Source organism: Hippoglossus stenolepis, chromosome 15 (assembly GCF_022539355.2).
Source record: "Hippoglossus stenolepis isolate QCI-W04-F060 chromosome 15, HSTE1.2, whole genome shotgun sequence".
NCBI classification, from domain to species: domain Eukaryota; kingdom Metazoa; phylum Chordata; class Actinopteri; order Pleuronectiformes; family Pleuronectidae; genus Hippoglossus; species Hippoglossus stenolepis.
Genome location: NC_061497.1, coordinates 11005450 through 11025043, shown reverse-complemented (window position 1 = coordinate 11025043; position 19594 = coordinate 11005450). Strand labels below are relative to the sequence as shown.

The following is a 19594-nucleotide window of genomic DNA, read 5'->3' as shown; positions in this document are numbered from 1 at the left end:
AAAGTAAATCATTGGGATAAGAAGAGATGCGGGGTTTCAGTTATGAGCAAAAGTTTGTGAGAAAAGTGTCTAGTCACACAGTGTCTGTGACGTGAATTGAAAAAGAAAAGACTGCACTTATTGTAACGCAACACAGTAAAGCCTGGTAATATGCTCTTGTGTTGCTTTGGCGGACGTCATTGGCTAAATGAAGGGCAGCCAAACTGAGACCCGAGGAAACAGTCACTGGGTCGGTGAAGTCAAAAGGTCACTTCCTTGTGGGAATGTGTATTCATTCATATACCAGAGAATCCTTTGACAGTCAAATATTAGTTTTTGTGTTTACCTCGAAAAACAACACAGAAGAAAATCACAGAAGTTGGTCGGTCTGTTCATCCGTACGTCTGTCCTTAAGACAACCGCTCAACCGGTCGACTTCCTGTTTGGTTTTGAGTCTATTACGTCTGCAGGTGTTGGAGAGGATGTCCAGTCTCTTCACTTCCTGCAGACGTAATAGACTCAAAAACAAAAGGCACAGAAGACGACCGCTCAACCGGTCGACTTCCTGTTTGGTTTTGAGTCTATTACGTCTGCAGGTGTTGGAGAGGATGTCCAGTCTCTTCACTTCCTGCAGTTTCTTCTTTTTTTTGTGGAGTATATTATGATTCTACCTCTTAGAACCACTCCTGCCGTTTCCCAGCGTGCGCTTGTGTATAAATCAGGTGTTCTGGTGGTTTCTGCACAACACATCCACATTTTCAAAGAACTTGATAATAATGATCATTGATAATTTGAGTGTAAACCAAGCACAGTCTTATACACAGAGTTATAATAATACTGTGGATGTTTGAGTCTATTGTTTTATGTGTGAGTGAGTAGTCAATCAGAAAAGTAATAATGAGTAGTACGAATATTCTCTCGTGTGTCAGGTGTGTTTACTGTGAACCTGAAGAAGTGCTTTATACAGACTGACTATATTTGGGTTTTGCACTATTAGCTAGACTAAACAAGACATTTGATAAACTCCCTTCAGGTTTTAGGAAAGTATGACTCACTTTCACATTTCAAAGATTAAGGCTCCACATACTTGACAATTAGTGTCTCACTAAGTTGCGTGGGTGTAAGGTACAATGAAGCCTCTGGGACTGTTAGCGGAGATTCCTTTCATTTGTGTTGTTATAAAAGCAACAGCTGACAGCTTTTTTGCTCGTACTCCAGCACAGATCTGTCCCATGCTGCAACACATCATAGTTAGACTAATACCCCTGTCATCTTTCTGAAAACCCCTCCTCAGCCCCAGAGACATGTTTTTATGACACACAATGGACACTGTGTTTGAATTTGATTAGAACAGGATAGTTTAAAGAGAAATACGGCTCCCATGAGGCCACAGGCGGTCTAGACAATATTTGTGAACATGAGACAATTTCTCTCAAAGCCATTAGGTGATGAACTTTAACCTCTCATGTTGCCAAGACATGAAATTAGAAATGCATCCAGAGAATGAGAAGCAACCAAATGGACAAAGGTGACAACATAACCTCCTTGTTGCAGGTAATGACTTTTTTCTTCTGATGAGAATTTAAATTCTTATGACCTCACACAAAATAGTGACTGATAACTGCATTTTCTGCTTCCAATTTGTCAATACTGTTCATCATCAACAATATCATCATCATCTGCTTCCCTATATATGACTCCCCCATGACATAATATAAAATTACAGGACACACACACACACGTTTGTATTTCTGTCTTAGTGAGGACACTCATTGGGATAATGCATTCCGTAGCCCCTTACCCTAAACCTAACCATCACAACTAAATGCCTAACCCTAACCCAAACCCTAACCTAAACCTAATTCTAACCATAACTCTAAAACCAAGTCTTAACCCCCAAACAGTCCATTAAAGGTGGGTCAGAAAGGACCGGCCAAAATGTCCTCACTTTCCCAAAATGTCCCCACTTTCCCAAAATGTCCTCACTCCGGAGCTTGTAGTCTCAAAATGGTCCTCACAAAGATATCTGTACAAGAGTATAAACACACACAAGCACATACACACTTTGGCCAGTAGATGGCAGAACATTCATACAGATTTCAATGTCATTGTCATTGGACATGCTGCTAAAAAACAGCATCTGTATGTTCATATTTCCTTCAGTAGAGGGCGCTAGAGCCCAACTGTTGTATTAAAAGTTCAGCACGTCAGCTCCAGAGTCAAAGTATGGCAGTAAAATGGGGGAGCAATGAAATGTGCTGCAATGTCCTGCATCAACATGCTGCATATTCTATACAATTAATATCGTATTGTGATGTATAATGCTCTAAAATCACATCAATAGTTTTCAGTGGTCGTCAATGAAGCTATGGTTTTTGCTTGACAACATATAAAGTACACATTAGACAGTATATAGATGGACATTATATTGCATTATTTTTCAGATACATGTAGGGATTATTGGATGGCTGTAGAAGTAGTGAAGATAAAAACAGCTCACAGTATTTGTGATGCCGACAATAACAAGAGGATCATTGTAAGATCTGCATGATGTTTGTACTAATCATTTACTTCCATATGGTATTATCTGTTGTTCATATACATGTTTCATTGATCCTCATGCACATATTTTATCAATGAAACTGGTATAAAAGCCGGATGATATATCTGACGTAAGTAGTTTGGTTCTATAAGCAGCTTACAAATGTTATGACTTGAATCAACAGTTAGAATTGCTGATAGAGACAGAAGAACATGACACATCATATTTCATCAAGATCATGAGTTTGGCCGCTGCCGAGCGTGAGAAACAGGTTTCCTGTTGCCATGGTGATGAGGATGGTTTTGTGTAATGATTCACACATTAGCAGAATAACTCACTAGTGTTTTAACTGTTCAGAACAATTCATTAATTTGTAGCACACAGTTGGCGATAGTGTTGTACACATGCAACATAGACATAAAACACACACACACACAGGTTTGCTCAGCTATCCTTATTAGGACTTTGCACTGACTTCCATGCATTGTGGACATGTGACCTAATCAAAGCCTTATCCCTGACCTTAATGTCCAATTCACACCTAACCACCTTATTCTAACCCCAAGTCAGTTCTTACCCTGAACCTAAACCAATACCAATTACATTACGTTTTCATTAAAACTGGGCTTCGGTCCCCATGAGGTCCACTGGTCCAGACAAGACCAATGTTTATGCTGTAAAAGGTCCTCAAAAGGGAACAAAAACAAGTACACACCCTTTTTTCAGATTTTGCTGGCAAAAAAAAAAATTGTATTGTAATTTAATAAGGAACAGTTGTTTCTTACATTTCTCTAAAATGTGTAAAGGTGTAAAATGAGAAGACATTTTAAGCCAGAGCAGTGAAATACAACTGTTTTAATTTTGCAAAAGGATACCGGTTAAAACATTGAATGAATCACTGAAACAAGCCACTGTGACGTTGCAAAATACCACTTAAAAAAAGGACATTGTAAGTTTCCAAGAAAAGAAGTCATTCAGTCGATCAGGAAGGCAAACATGAAAGAGCACAGGGAGCGTATTTACACCGAGATAGAAGTGTCCTGTGACTCGTCTGGGAGACTTCCTCATTCAAGACATTTTAAAATGTTTAACAAACAGCTGTTGACAAAGAACAAGCCTTCGATGTCTCGTTTCATTTATTATTATCAAAAGACAGTAATCCTTAAAAAACAAAAAGGCACCACTGTAGGTGATGAATTCACACCATCCATCTTACATGGTGGCGGCCGGTTTACACAAGACAACCAACATTTTCTGTTTATGTTTAATACGCTGTAACAAGCTGTAGAAAAAGACCATTATTATTAGCATGGAAGGTTACACAGAACTGAGCGCTTGAGAAAAATGACGACAAATGGGGCTTTTGTACAAAATGGTGGGTGAAGTGAGGTGTCCCTGCTGTCGGATTGGCTGATGTTATTAACTGTTTGTGCTGGTGTGACAGTGCCCCCTGCAGGAGAAAGGTGAAGCTCACAGCACCAGATCTTTTTTTTGTTAGAATTTGTCTTGAGTATTAAGTGGGTGATAACAAAACAGCAAAGATTATCCAGAGGGCAGACGCCACATCACTCCTAAGACACACACATTCACAATGGAATAACTGCATGGAAATTTCAATTTCAGCTAATTTCTCATTATTCTATTAGGTATATAAAAAAAAAAGTCATCCTCTACACGAACTGAAAAAGAAAAGTCTTAACTATTCTTTAATCTGAATGCATAGATGTTAATTTAAAGGATGCCACATGTGCAGCATTTTTTAATTCAACACATTGAGAAATTAATTGTGGTCACGCATTGCAATGCTGGCAAGTAGACAGTAAAGTGTCTGTGATGAATAAGTAGCTCCCTGCTTTGTGCTTCAGTGTTTTGTTTTTCCAATTTAGAGATTCTCAGGTTTGATTCCCTGCAAAGTCGGAGAAAACTCTTCAGTAGATTTGTAAGACACACGCTGCAACTAGAGAGAAAAAAAAAAATCTAAAGACTAAAGAGAGTTGCACACAGAGGCTTGAAGAAAGAGTTTAGAGCTCATGTGAGCAACTTAAACCTAGAAATAAAAAATTCCCGGACTAGTACCCTAGATATAAATTAATAAACTTTGTTAAATTTGAAACCCACACATGGATTTAGACAAATGTTATGTTTTTCCTCTCCCCTGTTTCCGAGTGCTACGTTGAGCCATGCACATTGGATGAAACCCCACTAACATTCAGCGCCCTGACAACAGTAAGCGCCTCAGATGAGCATGATTTAATCTTGATGTGATTTTTAATGCATTAAAAAGCAACATGCATAAATCTCCAGGTGTGCTACCTCCAGAATATTTAAAAACTTACATCATTTCCCCCCTTTCTACAATTCCATGTCTAAAAATCATGCTTTGGCTTTTGAGATGGATATTTAGCTTTAATTTCACACACTGTTCGATAAAACATCTTCATATTGGTGGTGAACTGGTCCACAAGGGAATTATCTAGACTTCGGTGAATAAAATGACTTTATAAAAAGGGCCTAACTGTTTTTCCTTTGGTTGTTTTAGGTCCTTACTTTCATGATCATTCACCAATATCATGCACTGCAGTTTGTGAAAATCTAAAACACAGAGGGTATATATATACCTTGAACAGCCTACAGAGGGTCAAAATAGAGGAAACACCAACATAAAGAATTCCTGTGAGGGCGACGTGAGCCTCGTCTCCAATTGGACAAAGAGGAACGCCAATTTGAGCCAGAATATGGATTTTCAGACCTCCGTGTGTTTACGGTGGTTTAAATAGCTTCATTTTACAAGATTATGGTTTTATAATTTCTGGTGTAAGTTCAGTCGGGAACATGAATCCCCATCGAGGAGGCGTGGGCTCCTGCCCAGTAATCCTCTTCAGTCAGGAGCTGCATCCCACACATCCTCACCCTCTGCGGAGCGACTTCATTTTGGTTGCTTCTTTTACCATACCCTGTTATTGTGTTGAGCTAATGTTAAGACGGACACTGTAGAGACGTTATGGAAGCAGAGCAATGGACGGAGATGTTATGATGGATGTAGCTATATACACATTTACAGACTATCTCTGGCTTCGCAGACGACTTCCTCTCGCACGGATCTGTTACCTTTCACACTATTAAGCGTATCGGGCAGGAGGACATTGAGAAACATCACAAATACAAGTGATTCAAAAGTCAGCTTTGACTTCACACCCCTAAATATATCAATTTGCTGCTTGAGATTATGTGACATAAAACTTAAAGACTGTGCATCCTTCAATGAAACGTTTGAAACCAAAGTGAAATCTTTACACCGGGAAATCTGTGGGTGAGTGAGCTGTTTGAGAAATAGTGAAACCTCCAGATAGAAACGTGTCGGAACATTAGTGAGCTGATTGTTACAAAGTGGTCAAAAGTTAATCATCAAAAAAAAAAAATTTAATTGGTTTGTGTGACCCTCAAGCAGCAAATTGTGACGTAGCCCCGGCGGCTAAGGCCTTAAAAAAGAGACAAAGACATGGTTCTCCGAGACAACAGGTGGCACTGTGAGTGACGGTGGAAAGCAGCAGACGTATAAAAACTTCTGTGTTTCAGGCCAAAACAGGAGGCGGGCTGCAGGGGGAGAGTTTACATGGATTCGCCCTGAGAATCATCGTCATCCAGAGATAAGGGCAAGTAGAGATCCTGGAAAACAAAAAACAATAAAATCACATAAGGAGCATTTAATGATGGTGTGGTAAAATAGGGTAACAAGATGAAACGGGCAGGAGGAGGCGGAGGAGAGTTGACCCGGTACCTTCTGCTTGTTGTTGAGGGCTGGACTGGTGGGGGTGGAGGTGGGGGAATGCTTGGAAATCGGGGTGGACAGCTGGCTGCTGGAGCCCGTCCCGTTGGCTGAGAGAGTGCCCGCAGATCAGAGAAAAGAGAGAGGGGGGGTGAGGGATGGGAGACGGGGAGGGAGAGAAAGAGGTAAACAGAGGAGTGGGTTAGAAAAGTGTACAGGGAGAAGCCTGAACCTCTTTCCTTGGCTCTGGAGAAAAGTGATTCCTGAGCCGAGGCCTCATTTGGCCGCAGCGTAGAGGGACGCTGTCTACAAGCCGTTTGTTAGACGGCGTTTTATTCACTGGGTCTGCGTCTCGCCACGTTGCTAGGATTCCCTGTGTGTGGAACATTGTGTTTACATCTGAGAGCGGTGCGATGGGATGTAGTCGAGCGTTTTAACTGCCGTCAAAGAGTTTTTTTGTCTGCGGGAGATGAAAAGCGTTTTTTACTATGAGCCAGATGGCCAGAGTCAATTTGGGCCAATGTGAGTTGAAAAAACCCGACATGGAAAAAAAGAGTCATTGTTAACCAACTTAATGCCACTGGCTTCATTTAACCACTCAGTGGGATAAACACACTCTCAAATGTAGACGTAAGAAGCTGTTGAAAGGACAAACTCGTCCAAAAACAGAAAGAAATACACGTCCTGTTATCTCTGGGTCTTAAAATCTGTGTATCTGAAGATGAGCAGATCTCCCACACTGACTGTACAGAGAGTGCAGCTTTTTCCAAACGTCTCTCTGTATCAGCAAAGTTGCAAACACCGGGGGTTTGTCTTCTACAGTTGAGAGCTTTTTACATCCTCTGTAGAAAGTTGAGGATCACTGTGTTTTTTCACTTTCATCACAGGACCATGGCAGACGCAGGTTTAATGCACTCAACTCATTAAACCAGTGCAACTGACGACAAGGCTGAGGATAGTGCTGGTATAAAGATCACTGCTCTGGAAATCACATATACATTTTAGATTGAGGCTAGACAATGTGAGTCTGCACTTCAAGGTACATGCACATATATTTTTTGAGCTGTTGGCAAATAGACAGCTGTGAACCAACTGGTTTAGAGACAGATGATACAGTAATTTATAGTTTTTAATGTTGGACTATAATTTTACAGTAAGCAGCCTTAACTAGGGACATTTTGAATAATATACTATATATATAAGTATGCACACATCAGTTAACCTGACAATCATCAGTTTTCGGGACCTTAAAAATGTGTGATTTTTTTATGATATAATATTGCTATCTCCACCAAGGAGGTTATGTTTTCATCTGCGTTTGTTTGTTTGATAGTTAGCGGGATAACGCAAAAAACATGACACCGATTTCCACAAAACTTGGTGGAAAGAAGTGGTTTAAATTGTAGGTGCAGATCTGGATCAGTGGGCGGGTCCGGGAAGTATTGTTCGCTTTCTTTAACATTGTGAGATAGGGCATTTTCAACATTTTCCTTAATAATAATTAAATGATCTTGTTGGAAAAAAAATATTTTGATATTTATGACAATTAGGTGCAGATCTAATTACAATCTGAATCTAGTGAGATAAGGGTGACATAAGACAGATCCATTGAAATAGGTGTAGAGCATGAGAGACATCAAATTTGGAAAAATCAATTCTTCTTTTCTATTCTCAAGTATGAAGGTCAGTTAAAAGAGGCACGTCACACACACAGCGAGAGGCTGACGGAGGGGCGCGGCCCCCACGATGAAGCATCCCGGGCAGGCATGGCAACCCGTATGCATCCTCTGTACCCCCCACAACCCCCCTTCCTGCACGAACGCCACATCAACAAGTGAGCATGACCGCGGGGGCGGGTTGGTGGCAGGATTTAATAATGTTAACACACACACACACACACACACACACACACACACACACACACACACACACACACACACACACACACACACACACACACACACACACACACACACACACACACACACACACACACACACACACACACACACACACACACACACACACACACACACACACGATCTCTGCTGACCTCTCAGAGGTGATTCAAACTCAGTTAACTCTCCAGCCTGTTGGCCAACCATCTGCTGTGTTGAAGGCCGGCCTTCACCGATCAATGATCAATAAAATATACAAGACAGCTGAAGGCCTGAGGGAACCTGCAGAGCTGGAGAACCCACCCCCCCCCACCACCACCTATCTTGTAAAGTGGTGTGAAACATGAACTGTGGACTACCTGCAGCCACCCCCGAAAACTGTGAGAGCACCGACTCTCTGCATTTACCTCACAGGAGATTTCACAGCTCTGTCACCTGCCTCTGCTGGAGAGACACTGTCACTGACCCTCACACTTTACTCCTGTGTTTTCACGGTACCACGGGAAGAATTACAAGTGAACCCGTCATATGATACATAGCAGAGAGAAGAACTGATGCTGCATCTTTTGTGTTTTAGTGTCACACCTGCCCGTGTTTAGATTTCATGGCACCAACTGTTCAACGTTGCAGCTATAAACTCAAGTAGCATAGTAACACTGAGGTTTTACATTGTTTTCCCCATTGTTAAAAGCTGATGTTGACATAAAGCATTCAAGCATGTGCAGGCATCGGTGTCTCCATTATGTTTTTATCATGGATATTATCAAATGCTAAATGAAAAAAAACAAAACAGCTAAAAGTAGATTTTAATGTCTTTGTTTACTTTTCATGTTTTATTCATGAGTTTAAAGCAAAGAATCTGACAGAATTATATTACATCTCATCAGATTAGCTTCAATAAACAAAGACTGGATATTACTGTCCCCATTCTCACACATCAGGGTATCTTTTAATGAGATGTTGTCGTGAGATCAAAGATCTGGTGTTGTTTGGACCCCACAGTAAAAAACGGTCCCAACACAGAGAGGACACACAATTTATAGTCCCTCTAAAGCATGTCTTCAAATTACAAACAAGAAATAGATTACTGTGGATAGGACAATAAAAATTTTTTTTTCTTATTATCATCCATGAAATGTTCTCATTGGGCGGATGTTTGATTAGTGTCCAAAGCCATCTTCACACAAAACCCATCCTGAATCCATTACTATGCCTGCTATTCTCTTCAGAGTAAGGTCAAAGGTCAAGATCAGCTACAGCCCCCACACCACTGGATTTAATGTCTTCACCCCAGGAGCTACATCACTCTGCCGTCATATCTGATGTTGCATTCGTTTTCATTTCCCGCAGCAGCATTAGCCTCGTTCTACTTTCTACCAGCTCTTTGTTCTGATTTATGGAACAAGGCGAGGTCAGGTTCTGCTCCAGTTTACACAGGAAGCGTTACAGTGTAGGTGAGATGGTAATGGGCTCACTTGATTCAGCAGGAGACTTGATGCGCCTGATTGGAGCAGGACTCTTCACTGAACCACGCTGAGCTTTGGGCGTCTTCATCACCCTGCACTCTGTGGAGACAGAAGAACAAAAAGAAAGCACGATTATCACTAGTTTCCGAAATTGGATGAGTATAAAATATATAGTATAAAGTCTGGATAAAATACGTTTGAAGGTATTCGTAATGTCTGACATTAATGTTATAATAAAGCAAAACTAGTAAAACGTTAATATTAGACAAGGCTAGATAATACTAAAGTGAGAAAATGGGAGATTTTTGTTCTCATTTGGATGAAAAATCTAAAATCCAGGTTTTAAACATGTCGTTTGCTCCCTGTGGGCAAAGCAAATCCGTAGTGTGGCTCCGGGTGTTGTTCAAATCTGGTGAACTTTGACCTGCGATGTTTGCTGTGTGTGACAGTGCATTAACACTGCAGTTAACAAATGCCAGTCTGACTCAGACAGCCAGGATTTGTCTTGTCACAAACCCAAGAAACCAATCCTGTCAGCTTGTGGGTGGAGCTCAGTAGCTGAAAAAAAGGCTCCTCGACCAATGGTGAGCTGTGAGGGCATATTATGAATATTAGCATAGTCCTAGATCCCAGTCACAAAACGAGGAAAGAAGGCGTAGAGTTACATTCGAGCCATTTTAAGGCCATGAGGGGAATTTTTTCATTACGAACATTTTGGAAAATGCAACTTTGAGGAACAAAGGAGAGTTCCAGGGGAGTGGGCCTTGAAAGTATAATATGGACTCAGATGCTATCCTGATCATGTGTAATGCAAACCTTTCTAAATAAGATATTTAAATCAGTCTGAATAAAAATGATGTCATTGCAAACTGAACGGCTGCCTGTTGATTTGTCATTTTGATTCGTGGAAATGAAATGCAACATGACCAATGCACTGGTCTGATCACAGGCTCATTATTTCTCCAGTTTTAATATGTCAGTGAGGCAGAAGTTGATTTTAATTCCTCATAAATTGGGCTGAGATTGTAGGTTTTGAATTTTTCTTATCTTTCATTCATTTTCACAACACAATAAAAAGCTTTAACTGTCTAATTCCAGCAGTGTTGTGTTGTGTCTTTTCTCCCCCGAGTATTTTCAGTAACATGGAACACACCCGGTTTTGTGAGACAAAAAAAAAAAAAAAAAAGAGAAGGAAGGAGCTGTTTAAATTTATGTATATGTGCGACAGTGAGTTTATTTTTATCACATAAAGATGTATGCAGTGTATATAGTGTGGCTGTATTAATCAGGGTAGGCAGACTCCACTCACTGCTACCCCTCCCTCTGCATCGTCCCCTCTGTTTGTACTTTCAGCCCCCAACCCCCCGCCTCTTTTCCACTTTTGATGCTAATTATACTATCTGTCCTCCCTCCGTCTCCCGGGATCGACCACGTCTGTCTTCTCCCTCTCTTACCCTTCACACACTGCTGCATGCAGACACACAGTACATTTGTGTTCCATTGTTTTGTGCGAGGTGTGCCACCGCGCCTTTTGACAGTGCTTCAGACTGGCAGCTTGTCTCGTCCACTCAGTGGTCTCAAAATAGCCCCCCCCGGAGAGTGTCTGCACAGATTTCCCCTCAGCCTTAACTGACGCTGTTGCTGCATAAACAAGAGTAGCAGGTACACATGTGCTCCACTCTGTCCACACGTCCATCTGCATAGATTTGTATTTAACGTGAGGCGTACATGTGAAAAATAACCACTGGGGATTCAGATCTATTTTGGTGATTCTGCCAAACCCAAGATTAAAAGCATGTATCAGTGTAAGTGGAAAAAAAACAAGGTTTATTTCATTGTTATTGCTTGTGTCTGCCACGTTTGCATATATACTTAATTATTACCACCGCCGAGGAGGTTATGTTTTATAAAAACAACAACTAACATCTGGCTTTTGTCTGCAATGTGAATGGATACAAATCGACATTCACTCCCGGGTCAGACGACTCTGCAGTAGACACAGGTTTTTATCAGCTCTGGCTTTGATCGGCAGTGATGGAAACATGACACCCGGATGAATGTGCTAATTTGGCAAGACAGCGAGGTGCCACAGTTTTCGCTGCATTTGTGAAGTCAAACATGAAGCAACAGGGGTAAAGAAGAAAGAGTCACATCCACGTATACCCTCTACTTTTGGTATAAAAGAGATATTAGTTAGCAGGATTACGCAAAAATTACTGGATGGATTTCCACAAAACTTAGTGGAAGGATGTGGCATGGTTCAGGAAAGAACACAAAGAGCACACATTTAGGTGGAGATCTAGATCAGACAGCAGATCCAGGTTTTTTCCCCCCCACATTCTTTAGAATTTTTAATGTTTTTCCAGCAAATAAACGAATCACGCACTGATATGAGTGTTTTACATTTAGTGCAGCTTGATTGAACTTAAGGGGGAAGGTTGGGCGGTGGTATGCGCTCTATTGAGAGCCATTCTAGCTCATTATATTATCAGAATTACCTTCTGAAACAAAAGGATGTGATCATAAAGCATCCAGACTGATGAGGACTGTGGATACACAGTTTTCGTAATGTAATGTGATGTATCACAGACAGGCCTCTCTCCTCCGTCTCTGCTCCACTGAGGACATGTCTGGATGCTCGAGACTCTCAGCCATTTTATTTAGCATCGCCCGGAGGTTATCATAGATTGAATGAAACAATTTAGATTTGGTTCCATGGGGGCGAGTATGCTGAGAGGAAAGGGCCCAGATCATTATAAATAAACTGGAATCTCCATCCTAACATGATCTGACAAGGAAGCAGGAGGAGAGAAGGGGGTGAAAGGAGCATGATGACAAATCAGCCCTGTACTGAATCAGCGCAGCGTTTAGATTTAAAGGACATCTGTGTGCGATACTGAATGCATGGAGGAGGGACGTTGGGTGAAAGTGGGTTGTTAAAAATAGGGGTATTTCAAAGTCTGCGGGGAGCGGACAGACTCACTGAGAGGATTGGTTTCACATTTTCTCTCCACCACTTCTCGGCAGTATCAGCACCAACAGATCAGCTGGCCTGAACCTGTCACCGGACAGATTAATGGCTCTTTCTCCTCTACCTTTCCCTCCCTCTGCTGCCGGCTGCAGATAACACACTTCTCTCGCCGCCCGCCGCCTTTTTTAGGCCTGCTTCTCACATACGTAATTTTTCTCCTCACAAAGCTACAGTATGGAAGTGAGCATAACATCTTTTACGGGGACACTGGTGTATTAAACCCACCCCAGGAGCAAATTAGCTCTCCTCTTTATGTGGGGGTTTCCACACAAAAGACATGACACATTTTATATGCTAAGGCTCCATGATATAGAGACCAAGGGAATTATGTCAGAAACATGTTGAATTTCACAGATCTTTCTACATTTTCTAACGCTTATTCTTTTCCTTCAGTTTACTTCTTTATTAAATGTTCCCTTTTTGTCCCTATCTAATTATAAGTATGAGATTATGAGGCTGATCTCGTCATCATTAGGTTTACAAACCAGATGGTATAAAACAGCGAGTCCAGAATTTGAATATCTTGAAACATACACAACATTAATAATATAAATTTGATTCTCTGTAGCCTATACTGTAAAGTTTACATTGATTGACTTATAAGAGTTTACCAGACATATAGATTAATATTCTTTCAAATGATCTATGATTGAACATAACAGTTCTTTAAATCAAAATGCAGATATAAACAGTGCAAAAGCCCTCTTATGCATGCAAGGACATTTTCACTGCTGTAATGTGTAACTGCTGCATGAATATTTTATAATAATTTTGTAGAACAAGGCATACCACACAAAATATGATGTTTTCCGTACACTTATATACAGTCTATGCTATTATATGATGTAAAATATAGACTGAAGAAGTTACCCGGACCGTTCTGATCCAGAGAGAAGTCGTCCTGGGCATAGCGGAATTTCTCTGGTCCACATGCAATGAAGACATCGTCATCGCCGAAGAAATCTTGAAGGCAGGTCACCTATGAAGACAGGAGACAGAACTTATGAGACCCTTGATTATTTGGCTTCAACTGGTCGATCAAGGGAAAGACTCTGCAGCCATGTAGGTGGCTCTGTGAGGCTGTACTGTGCACAGCAGGAACTAATATCAGCATGCAAACGTGGTCTCAATGACAACACTGAGCAAGTACGTTGTTTACCATTTTCCCCACCAAGGTTTTCAAGGTTAGAATTTTAATATTTGCTCATAAGCACCAAACACAAAGTACAACTGAAGCTGATGGGAAAGTCACTAGTCTTGCAATCAAGTATTGGACAAATTAAACTTTTAATTTGATGATGCTGCTGCTTGAGGAAAGTTAAAGGATCATGGATGTTGTGGCAGTGGAGAAGAAGTCAGTAGAAATATTTATCAGAGCATGAAACTTATGAATGGCTGCGCATCTAAGATTTTTCACTCTGAACCACTGACCGACAGGCCAACACTGCGGTAGAGCCACACACACACGTCTGTCTTAAGTGCAAATCAAAGCCTTTACACTCCCTAGTGAGAGACTTAAAGACACCAAGAGGGTGCATTTGCCAGGAGGGAATCATCTGTTCATATCAATCTGATTAAATGACTGTTGGGAATTCATAATATAATAAAGTGTAACTGCAAATTCTGGACTAATCATTCATTAAGACAGCATGAGGCATTATCAATTCCTGTGCAGAGGAAGCACCATGAATGATGGAGTCACATGTTTGATGAAATGTAAGTAGTGTTAAAATGGTGAAGTATATTTAATTTAAAGTAGAATGGCCTTTAGTAGAATGCATACCTACACCAACAGTCCCCTCATGAAACCACATTCAAATTAACTTGATCCAGATTTTGTTTGTCTCAAAAATTGCACACGCTCATGAGTATCTTTGTTTTTTTTCCATCAAAAAACTATGAATTATTCTGGAAAATTTTGAAAAATGCTCTACCTCACAATGCTAAAGAAACTGAAAAAGAATTCCTGTATTCGCCCCCTGATTCGGATCTGCACCATAATATTTGGGGTCCTTCCCTGACCCATAATGCATCCTTTGTTTCCCTAAGTTTCTTGGAAATCCATTGAAAAGCTTTTGTAAAATCCTGCTAACTAACAAACAAACACAAACAAAGGCAGAGGTAAAAAAGGACAGTCTGTGGATAAATTCTCTGAGTAAAAAAAAGAGGATGTGGTGGTCTGCCAGCCAAAGGATTTAGTCAGCCTCAGGTGGTCGGTCCCTTTGTCTGTTACTTGTCTCGTTAACATGCCTTTAGCTACAGTAGCTTCATTAACAAAACACATTCACACAAAAGGCATAAAAAAGGCTCAAACAGAGAGGATAAAGTTACACCTCCGCTGTAATGTTTAAAAGACTAAACCTCCGTCCCCTGGGACTTTTCACTATAGCAGCTGTTGACACAATATGGCCTACTTAGTGGACAGATGTCTCTGGGCCACACCTTCTCCGCTGCTCTCCAATATACAGGCCCTGTTACCAGGCACGCCTATTAAAGCCATTCAACCCAAAAGCTCTTTCCCCTTTGGTTAAGGTGTTTTGTTTTTACTTCCTGGTGCAAGTTAGATTTGTTTCCAGAGCATCTTCGTCTCATTTTCAGTTCGTCTTTCAACAACTTTTGAGAAGTTTTATCCTTCATCACTATAATTACTGGATCAAGACACATTAATTTAATTCCAGGTGACTTTCTGGGCTTTTTTCTGACTTTTTCTAAAAAACTAAATCTCTCACAGACGGAGCCCATCTGTAGGTTTCTGTGAGTGGCCTGAAAGATTATCCTTTGTTGGGACCTTCGCCAAGATAGTCAAGATGCATCACGGTTTCCTTTGTGATACACATCTAAACTATGAGCTGCAGATAATTTGGGAGCACCGCACCCCAGCAGCTGCCCAGTTGGTTCTCCGTCCTGCTAGACACGCTAAAAGTGTGCGCTGGTGACTCGGTGGCGTGGCATCCAACAGCTGTACCCTCTCCGCCTCCCACAATGTTCCCACAAGATACAGGCTGGCAGATTCCCCGCTGAGGTACAGAGACGATGCTTTGACTCCAGGGATCAAAATCTAATTGGTTTTTCGGCCGGGGGTTGAATTTACAGGCTGCACATTTGGTTTTTTTTTTCTTTGTTCATTATCAAGAGATCAGATACATGTTACTTTCATTAGGTTAAACCGTTGTGCTGCAGTAACAGCACCTGACAGTTAATCAAGATGAAAGCATTAAGAAAGGTTCCTTTTCCCTCATGGCCACCGGGGCGGAGGAGAGGAGATGGGAAAACACAGGATGGAATGGGGCGAGAGGGTAGAGACTAGTCCATGTTTTAATGGCTTTAAGAACAGAGCTGATTAAAGGGATAAAGTGTTTAGCCAACAGACTGCTACCTTAATCTCGCTCTTAACAGAATCTCCATTAGGAAAAGATGATTAGCTTCTCTCTGTTGGTTTCTGATTGCAGAGGACCACTTGGCGGCACTAGTTCATTTCTTGCCACTCAACGTGTTCAGAGAGGGGAATCAAAAATGACAAGTGCAATTTACACATTGAAAATCCAGGGTTTTGACAAGTTTGATGCACTAGTACAGTGGCCATTCTAAACCCTCTCATCTGGAATGTTTGTTTGGCTTGTGGTGATGCTGGTTGCATCTTTCTTTCAGACACTGTGAAAGTGACCTGCAGTAATTGAGTCACGGCAAATAAAGACCAGCTGCAGAACACGGAAGCTGCACCACCGCTGCAGCACAAAGGGCTGTTCATTCAAAGTTCAGCAAACCTCAACTCAGTACACAGATGCCCGAACTGGAGATTCAGCGCTGATGTCATGATCGAAAATGTCACTTATGTTGATGAGTCCCAGGCTTTGCTGCTGCAGAGCGCTGGTCGCCTGTCTTTTCATAGTTTATTAATATTGAACGCATCACAATGTCCAATTCCCTTGGACATGCATTTCCTTGGGCTCTTTACAACACACACGCCAAGACTGAAGCCGAAAAGATCAACGGTTCTCGAGATATTCCAGCCACAGACAGATTTCTGGACTTATTTGATAGATTGATTTGTTTGTCGTCTCTTGTCTCACATATCTGGGACTGAAGGGTGCTTAGCGAGTGCTATCTCCACCAAGGCCAATACTCTATCTCGCCATATGAAAGAAAGCGAAGAGAAAGATCCTGGGTCCACCCGATTATCCGGATCCGCTCCAAAATTTAAAAGGGTTCTTTCTTCTAACCCCTCCATAAAATTTCATGTAAATCAGTTCAGTAGTTTTGAGAGTAATCCTGAGGACAGTCATCACAGCCATGAAAACCTCCTTGGCAGATGGAGTAAGTCACACTTTAAAGTGCACTGTTAACTTTATGAGGCTCAGTAGACTCGACAGCAAAAAATTACAGCGATCTCGCCAAGAACAGCTTTGCCACTTATTTGTCATCGCTTCTGAACCAAGATATTCCTATAATGCAACATGTCAGAAACCTTCGAGAGCATGATGACGCAGTTCATGAAAAGGCAGCAGGCTCTGAACCTGGGTACGTCCACCCCTCTTTTCAGTCCTTAGCAACAACACTAAATCCTATTTAGAAATCCTATTAATCCAGTTCCCCACAGTGATCACTTGAGATGCACATCATACAACGCAGGTCTCAGACCAGGCCTCTCTACATCATTAAACCTACAAATAATTCATATACAGTGTGTATCAAATGTCCTGCAGCCATTCAAAACAATCATCCAAATCTGACCTGCATGTGCACAACCTTCTGATTACAAACATTATCGTGAGGTATTATTTTCCTCTCCAGTGGAATCTGCCTATGAACAGTTGCTGTAAGCCTCGGTAAGTTTTGACATCTGTCTACAGTTGACAGACACACAGGAGACAACCTGTTCGCTTTGCACGCAATCACATCGAGAGCAAAATGTCAGCGTCTCTTTGAAACGTGGCTGCAGTGAAGAAAGGGCAGGCCGGCTCAGGGAACATTCGGATATAGGCTAAGAAGCATCCTCTCTCAATTTGAAAAGGTCAGTCAGCTGCATCAGCCACAGCCACCTGGCAACAGGAGGCAGGAGAAGGACAATATGAAATGACATGATGTCATTTTGATTTCTGCAAGCCTTCATGCTTATTTACACACTGTGCACGCAGCCAAACGCACACATCAGAACCAATATGTATATATTTATTGATGGGTTAATCGTAAAAAAAAGCTTTTATGAAGAACTGGCTCCTTCCAGACTCCAGGTGCCCCCCACCCCCTGTCCCACCCCGTCCCAACAAGCCCATCCCTAATCTCTGCCTCACCAGCTGTCAGTACCAAAAGACCCCCAGGAAAACACTAACCCATCCACCATGAGCTATACGCTCCCATCCACCAACTTCACAACAACTGAATTATTCAGAGTTCCTTATTGACCAACTGACCAATCATCCACAGATGCAGACATTTCATTAGGTGATAGTGGTCAAGTGGTAAATTTAGAAATTGAGAACACTGTAGTTGGGGAGATAGTGGGTCACAAGTTGAGGCCATTTCTCTAGTTTGTCTCTCTGCTGCTATATGAATGTTCACAAAACTACTGGAAATTAGCTCAGAGGTGATGTTTCCAAATTTGATAGAATTCATAAATGGAGCTACCAGGTAACTATCTATTTTATACTCTGTCCACACTAATGTGGGTATTTTGCAGAATGAACCTTTTCTCTTTTACCTCAATTCCAAAGTTTTCAAAACCTCTGGTTTCCGTGTGTATGTGTGGCACAACTACAACAACAGTTGGTAAAGGAACAGCCATTATGATCTGGGCTGACCAAGGCTGTAACCCTTTGAAAATGGACATTCTGGGATTGGGTCCTAACTGTCTGCAGAAGATTCTGTTTCTGATCCTGTTTAAAATCTATCCAAAATAAAAAACCATAATAGCTAGAGGAGTCTTTCTTTTTGCAGCAGCAATCCAAGGCCTCCGTCTTTCTCCTCGAGTTTTATGCTCTTAATGACGTCAAATGTGAAGTGAAATACGTGTTGATAACCTGGGGTGGTGCCGGAGAGAGGTGGGAGAGGAGCAGGGGAAAATGGGAAGATCTACAAAATGAATAATGTACAACGTTAAAAAATAACTTATCCAGTGGTAAGACATTTTTTGTGCATGATTTTAAATTAAATCTTTTATGTCAATGTGTTTTATGTGTATATTGGACCAACTTTGGTGACAAATGTACAAATTGTTGTGCAAATTTTAGAGGTATGAGTTATTTAAAGATGTTTCAAGAAATTACAGAGTGAGCAAAAATACCAATGTGGGCACTGGTGGACCATTTCTATTGCGGAGTTTAATTTGTGTGAAGTGGCAGAAAACCTTCAAACAAAGCCCATGTGTCATTTGTCTTCGACGTGCAGCTGACCTGTATTCACTTCAGCAGAAATGAATTAGCGGAGAGAAACTGGACCTCAGGACTCATCAGTCACTTTGACTCCACACGTCCATGTTAATTGATCTCCTTGCAAAGGAAGTAAAGCCGACTCCCTGTCGTGACCTGGGCGTCTCATCTAACCTGTGCTGCTGTGACTAACAGTAAAGACTTAACTCCAGCGTTAATGAGTCAGCAGAAAATACATCCTTAAATAATAAAAACACCATAGAGGAGTCATCTCAGCCCATGAGGTTCTCCTCTCACTTCTGTAGAAGTACTGCACTGTAAAGCTGTTTTTTAAAAAAGTCTTCAGTGGGGGTGCACACTGCAGCATTTTCTATTTTACTGTGCTTTCTGTGCATTGGCAGATACGAGTACAAGGGACACTTCAAAAAGGGGAAAAATTCAAAGACTTCAAGTTTAAAGTTGTAATTTTTTAAGAATAAAGTCGTAAGTGTCGTGTTACAGGGGGAACTTCAGAGGATAAGCCTGCTGCCTGAGTTAAAATGAGAAA

At 41.3% G+C, this 19594-nt stretch overlaps 1 protein-coding gene across 2 annotated transcripts in view; it reads right to left on the bottom strand.

Moving 5' to 3' along the window:
- Positions 1-3361: 3361 nt before the first annotated feature.
- Positions 3362-19594, bottom strand: part of LOC118122428 (neuronal migration protein doublecortin) — a 29377-nt gene continuing 13144 nt past the window's right edge. Inside the window, exons 4-7 of one of the 2 annotated variants that reach the window (XM_035179141.2) lie at positions 13553-13661; positions 9661-9750; positions 6300-6397; positions 3362-6187 (exon numbers count right to left, since the gene is read on the bottom strand). In XM_035179141.2, coding sequence (XP_035035032.1) covers positions 6131-6187; positions 6300-6397; positions 9661-9750; positions 13553-13661 — 354 coding nt within the window. In that variant the 3' untranslated portion in view covers positions 3362-6130. The remainder of the gene's footprint in view (positions 6188-6299; positions 6398-9660; positions 9751-13552; positions 13662-19594) is intronic. The other variant, XM_035179143.2, reaches the window with a different exon arrangement.